We start from the raw sequence: 6,950 nt of genomic DNA on the forward strand, positions 1-6,950 counted from the left end.
CTAAAACTGTACGTGCTGAAATAGAACATTTCCTAAAGGTTATTTGAGGCTCAGGTTGGAAAAAGAATGTTATTTGTAATGCAAGGAGTTTCTGTTTAAAGTAGCACTAACTTTAGCAGTTGCAGATTTTCTTCCTATTTTTAAAAGAAAGCATCAAAATGGCTCCTCTGCAAATGCTTTAACAGTATAGTAAGAATTTAAATATCTGACCCTAGATTTGGTGTTCTTACATTTCAGTCATTGTTTTAGATTGGCTTTTGAATTAAATCATTATGACCAAAAGAAAAGCACTGGCAGTGCCCTGTGAAGCTATGTTAGAACCTGAGGCAAAGGTAAAGCTACACATACATTCCTATCAAAAAAGCTAACTCCTAATATTTTCAAAACTTAACTCATGTTTTCAAATGAGAGAATTCCTCATATCTGACAATTTCTTCTGACAAAGTGGCAATCTTAACTAATTTTAATTAAGCTAAAATCAAAGTATAACACATTTTAATTGAGTATATATAAAATACTTATACTTAAAATGATGTCTTGGATTTTAACACTCCTACTCTTCAATTTTTAACAATATTTTAATTTTCTGGAAAAATAACCAAGGAATATAACTGCATAGGTTTTCTTTTTTGCCTCAGACTCTGATATGGCTTGGCATAGCACTAGTATCTAGAAATTCTATGTTTGATTTGGGGATGTTGCTTAGTAGTAGAGTACTTGCTTAGCACAGGCAATGCCATGAGTTCCCTGGGGAAACAGGAGAGAGAAAGGGAGGAGAAGTGGAAGGCAATTCATTATTTTGTTTAACATGGATTGTTCTGTGGTTTAATTTTTATAAATACAGCATTAAAATATTATCTTATGTTACTATTTTTGCATTCATTTAGGTTGTATGTCTGAGTCACTCACTTCACCTTGTTACTAGCTTTACTATGAGGAAGACCAAGTCTCAATCTATTAAGCAAAATCTGTGCTACTTAGCACTACCAATAAGTATATTCTGTGTCAAAGGAAAATGAGAAATCAAAGATATTTATTCCTACTATTAAAATGCCTCTCTATATTGCTCATAAATATCACATCCCTTCTATATCTCATTTTCAGTTTACCAGTCAAATACACAGCATTTCTCAAGTCATTATTAAATGAAAACAAAGTTTTGCTAGTTCTGTTCTTAATCTAGACCATAAAAATGTTTCATGTTTCTATTTTTCAATGTATTGTATTTTTAAATAGAGAGATAGAGTCTGACACAAAGCCAAATTGTTTAGTTATGAAGTATCACTGCCTCTCAAACACTTCTCCAGAAATTCATTACATTAACCAAGCCTAAGTATTCTATTCAGAAATCTGTGTGACTTCTACTCAGAATCTGTGTGATTTCTGTTTTTTCACCAGAAGTAAAGAAAGTACTTTGCTATTTAAAAAGTGAAACAAGATGACTAATGAGACTGCTAAATTCTAAATGCACAAAAGTCAAATATTGATGAGATTTTTTTATAGGGAGAAGTTAGCGAGCTGAGGATGAAATGTCTCCAGGACACTAAGATATAAGGCATGCAGCTCTGTGATGACAAAGGAACAAAATCATATGGGTATGTCGTTCACACCTCTAGGGGGAAGAGTCATGACAAGTCAGACCAAGAAATCAATTGTGAAAATGATTTCACTTTTGAGTGACTTCACAATTGAGACAGACACAGTGATGGAGGAGGGTGATCAGGACAGTTGTCACAGAACACTATGGCATGGTGATGTTCATGTATACCGTTGGTGGATTCGGCAGCAGCTGTAGTGGTCCCTGTGTCCGAAGGGGGGGTGCTGGTTGCTAAAGTTAGAGGAAGGGGTGGGGTATTTTCTGATTCACCTACACAGAAAGAAAATCAGAGCAAAGAGAGGTAAAAGAAAAAGTTCCAATTTGTTGCTACATTTTAGTTTTTAATAAAGAAATTAGAAAAGTAACAAAAGAAGTATTGTCTTTTCAAAAGAAAAAAAGTGCATCCACTGCCAAATGGTTAAAAATCACAAGATGGCAAAGTCAAGAGACAGTAATTTACACATCTGCTCTCAGAAAGAGGTAGTATACAACTCCTGTATAGTAGAATACTGAGATCACTGAAATAAACTATGACATTGAAAAGAGAGGAAAGTCATCCTGATAGTAGTAATAATCCATAAATTAGGCCTTTGAAAATTTAAAGATGATTATGAATTAGATAATGAAATAAATAAGTTGCTTTAAAATAAAATCAGAGCAACAAATCAAAATAAAAAAAGAAAGGAAGGAAAAGAAAAGAAAACACCCAGCCCTTCTTAGAGAGTAACTGCTACTTTTCCAGGCACATCTAGAGCTGTGACTGTGCCTCCTGCCATTTCCCTCTCCTAAAATGAAACTGTTTTTGGACCTGTGTGCTTAGTCCAGCTACCCGGCTCTATATTTATTTTCTTTGATTTTCTTTTGCTCTTCCCTAAAGCCCAGTATTCATGCTTCAAGTATCTGATAGCAAAAAGAAATGACAGTTCTCCTTTATGAGAAATGTATACACATACAGGAAGCATAGCGATTTAAGCATCTTAAAAGGTGCCTGTAAAGGTACAGGATTTTCCAATCCCGCAGACATCCAGTCATGCCCGTGATCTCCCACAGGGCCCTGCATTGCAGAGATAGCATTAGACTCACCATCACGTCCTCCGGGCCCCGGAGCTGGTGATCCTGCCCATGAACACTTCTTCTTCAGCTCTAGCTGCTGTGTACGCTCCAGGGACCGGCGCATCATTGCTTCCAGGCGTTCCTGCCCAATTTACAAAAAGTGTAGAACGTTAACAGAAACAGTATGAACCATTTAGCTGCACTGCACTGCTGCCTTAGTGTTCTAGAAGAGTCACCAAATGGGCCTTTCTGTGCTCAGCATCCCAAACCCAGGCACATGTGCTTTCTTCACCACACCAATGCCTTTTGCTGGGATGGAGAGTAAACAATATAGCTAGGCTAGTGCAGGTTCTCCAATCACAGACTGTGAACACTGTGTCCTGTTCTGTCTATCCCCTCCCCTCTCCTCCCTGGGGAGACACTGTTGCTATGCCAGCTCCATTTGCTTATGAATAATGCTCAATAAGCATTAACTCTTTCAAGCCTGTCTTAAGTCTGCTTAAGAAATGAAATTTGATCCTGGTACCAAATATAGCCTTTCTAATGGAAAGCATAACCTATTCCCGATTTGAGGACATTTAAATTAAAGTATAATTTGAAAATCTGCAGCCTTGTATATAACTTTTAAGGACAGCATTTGATTTTGAAGCCTATTTTGTAAAGACCCATTTTCATCTTTGGACTCTGTTTCAACATTATAATAATTTTCTGCTCATATTACTCTTAAGAAAATGCTGCATAGTCCAAGATTTGACAAAGGTACAGAAACTTCTGACTACAAAATAAAACACCTATGCCTTGCCACAATTAGGTGTATGTGTGTAGGTGCGGGTGGGTGGGTTGGTGGGTGGCAGGGACTAAGTAATTTTTAATTAGGAAACAAAAACAGTCACTGGGCTTCTCTCCAAAAGGAGGATTTATCAGACTATCCATATTAGTCAACGCATTACTTTCATAAAGTTGTCCTTGACAGTGAATTGAAGGTGTTTTAATTCTGCACATTCACTATCTCAATGGCAATGCAAAATACTAGTTCTTCTCCTTGCTTCTACTAGAGAAGCCTAAGGTAAGGGTGGTCATTACATTGCAGTGCTCTGGGAGTAGATTAACCCTACTGGATTCCAAAATATGTAGCTAGAATTTTTGGTGGCTCATAAAAACATGCAAAAAATTAATTTTGGGCTACAAGAACTAAGGAAGCATGAATTAAAACATTAGTGTTCTAGTTTGAAGTCAAGCACTCTCCAATCCAATCATAAGTGTACATTTCTTGGATGTCCTATCCTAATGACCTTGAATCATAGTGTACTGGTGGTCTTCCAGATAATAGTTGGAACTAGGAGGGAATAAAACTTTACAACACTGAATGAGTGAAATATGGTCACCTGAGACTTAGACTAAATAGTATTTTATTACATGAATTTAAACAAAAAGTACTTAACTAGCAGCCTAATTTGTTTTAAACACTTCACCCTAGAATAAATTCAATTCAGGATAAGTTTTGGTAGATTTTCTACATGTCAAAAGGACCAGAAGTATAGATATCTTAAGATAGTTACTAATATATTAAGGGACACAGAACAAAGACAACTGAAGCTAGCCTTATTACTGAGCAGCTATAATTCTGAGGAGGCAGAATTATAAAGAACCACTTGCTCTCCTAAAGCCAGACATACCTCTGGGAAACTTAGGAAGAAAAAAAACACAACTTGAGAAAATCTATTCATGCTAACCACCCTCAATTTCCCAAGTGGCTCCAGATTACAACACTGGGGGCTTGTTCCTTTGTATTTTGAGTAGACTTGTGATCCACTTTTTAGCCTTCTGACCATTTTACATTTCTGCCCTTCAATTTCCTCACCTATAAAATGAGGATACTATTATTTATGCCGCCATCTTATACAAGGTTAATTACTATATCTAGTAGTACCTGAGGTAGTTAACTCTTTTACTAGTGCTAAATGAATCTGAATTTTAAGGAAGATTTTTAAAAACCGCTTAGAACAGTCACTTTCAAACTTTAGTGTGGATACATCAGAACACCTCCCCCAAAGGATTTGGGAGTTATTCGTAGGATTGCTCAGTAATCTAGGGTAGTGGATTCTTATATTTATTTCTGGCAGTACTGGGGATTAGAACTCAAGCCCTTGCACATGTTAAGCAAGAACTGAACTATACCTAACCCAAGAGTTTACATTTTTAGCTAGTTTTCAGGTGCTGCTGCTAGTTGGACCACAGAACCACTGTTTACTTAAAGAGAAAAGGTTGAGAATGAGAAAGCAAGGGAAAGAAAGTTTAGTTACACTAGAAAAACAGTATAAATACTGGAACTGCATTGTGCCTACTAAACTGTGGTCCTCCCGAGTACCATTGGTGACCAATAGAGGTTGGGAAATGGCAAGGCATATTCTTGTCCCTTCAGTACTTGTGTGGACTTAGAAGAAAAACAGAGGAAGGTAATCTTAACCCCTAATCCCTTTAGTTCAGGCTATGTCTACACATAACTAGATTGACTAGACAAGTCTGGAAAACTGTGATAAACAGTGACCACTGAGCTGGCCACGCAGGATTAAAAATCAAGTAGAGCATTAGGGAAAACTGGGTAGTCACATGTAGAAGAATAAAAGTATATCCTAGCTTTCACTCTGCACAAAAAGTTAAAAATGAATCAAAGATCACAACTTAAGACCCCAAATGGAAACTTATAGAGGAAAGCCTAGTGAAACTACTTCAAGATTTAGGAGTAGGCAAAAATTTTCCAGAAAGTACTTCAATGGTTCACTAAATAATCTCAAGAAACAATAAATTACATCTAATTAAACTGAAAACTTCCTTCACAACAAAGGAAAAAATTATCAGAGTGAAGAGACAACTTACAGAATGGGAGAAAAATTTCACAACTATACATCTGACAGGGGATTAATATCAAGAACATATAAAGAACTACTAAAATTAAACACTCTACCCCAATTTATCCAATTAATTAATAGGCAAATTCATTAAACAGACACTTCTCAACAAAAAAGAAATGGTCAATAAATAGTTGTAATATGTTCAATATCCTTAGCCACTAGGGAAATGCCGATTAAATCTTCATTATAATTCTATCTCACCACTGGAGGATTGGCTATCATTAAGAAAATAAATGACAATGAATGCTGGCAAGGATGTTAGGGAAAGGACCTCCCTTTCATAGTTACTGGAAATGAAAATGGGTGCAGCAACTACCGAAGTTAGAATGGAGATTCCTCAAAAAAATATTACATCAACCACATGAATGACACAGTTGTATCACTAGTGCACACATACCTGAAGGACTACTCTGTGTTACCATAACATAAGGATACTTGCATATCCATGTTTACAGCTGCTGTACTTACAATGGCCAAGATATGGAACCACCCTAGATTCCTATTAATAATTGAATAGATCAAGAAAATGTGGCAATTAGGAGAAGGAAAGGACCTAGAGCAAGGAAGTGTCCTAATCTATCTGGAGAGATAACTCAGTGTTTTAGAGTATAAGTTGCCCTTTCGAAAGATCTAGGTTTGGTTCCCAGTACCCATGTCAGGTGGCCCACATTTACCTGTAACACCAGCTCCAGGATAATCTGAAGACCTCTTCTGGCCTCCACAGGTCAGATGCAAGTATTACTCCCCACATTCACATAAATAAAAATCAAAATAAAATCTTCATGTAAAAGCACCATAATGGAACCCAATAATCTATATACCAACTTAAAAATTAAATAAATTAGTTAAAAGGCAAATGATTAAAAAAGAAAGTGTGGTATTTATATTCAATGGAGTTTTAAAAGATTTATTTTTATGTATGAGTGTTTTTCCTGAAGGAATATAAGTGTACTATGTGTGTGCCTTGAGCCCATGGAGGCCAGAAGAGTGAGCCAGATTCCCTGAAACTAGTTACAGATGGCTGTGAAGCACCATATAGGTGTTAGGAATCTAATGAGTCCCCTGCAAGAGCAATAAGTACCCTTAAACATGAAGCAATCTCTCCAGTCCCCACAATGGAGTTTTACTTAGCCATAATGAAGAATGAAATTATATCACTTGCTAGAACTAAGTATCATGATAAGCAAAATAAGTCAGACTCAGATACATAACATGTTCTTTTTCATGCATAGAAACTAGATTTAAATATAAATTCATATTATTTCATAAACATGTGTGACATAAAAGTGAAGGGGGGCGCTGGAGAGATGGCTCAGAGGTTAAGAGCAATGACTGCTCTTCCAGAGGTCCTGAGTTCAATTCCCAGCAACCACACGGTAGCTCACAAT

General features: G+C 36.5%; 1 protein-coding gene across 7 annotated transcripts in view; it reads right to left on the reverse strand.

Moving 5' to 3' along the window:
- Positions 1-6,950, reverse strand: part of Map7d2 (MAP7 domain containing 2) — a 107,884-nt gene that overhangs the window by 48,160 nt on the left and 52,774 nt on the right. For 3 of the 7 annotated variants that reach the window (XM_028772700.1, XM_028772699.1, XM_028772702.1), the window contains exon 1: positions 2,681-3,041. In XM_028772700.1, coding sequence (XP_028628533.1) covers positions 2,681-2,777 — 97 coding nt within the window. In that variant the 5' untranslated portion in view covers positions 2,778-3,041. Of the gene's footprint in view, positions 1-1,768; positions 1,868-2,680; positions 3,042-6,950 lie in introns of those variants that run through there. The other 4 variants (XM_028772698.1, XM_028772697.1, XM_028772695.1 and 1 more) reach the window with 2 other exon arrangements.

This window comes from Grammomys surdaster, unplaced genomic scaffold (genome assembly GCF_004785775.1).
Source record: "Grammomys surdaster isolate TR1022 unplaced genomic scaffold, NIH_TR_1.0 217, whole genome shotgun sequence".
Taxonomy (NCBI): Eukaryota; Metazoa; Chordata; class Mammalia; order Rodentia; family Muridae; genus Grammomys; species Grammomys surdaster.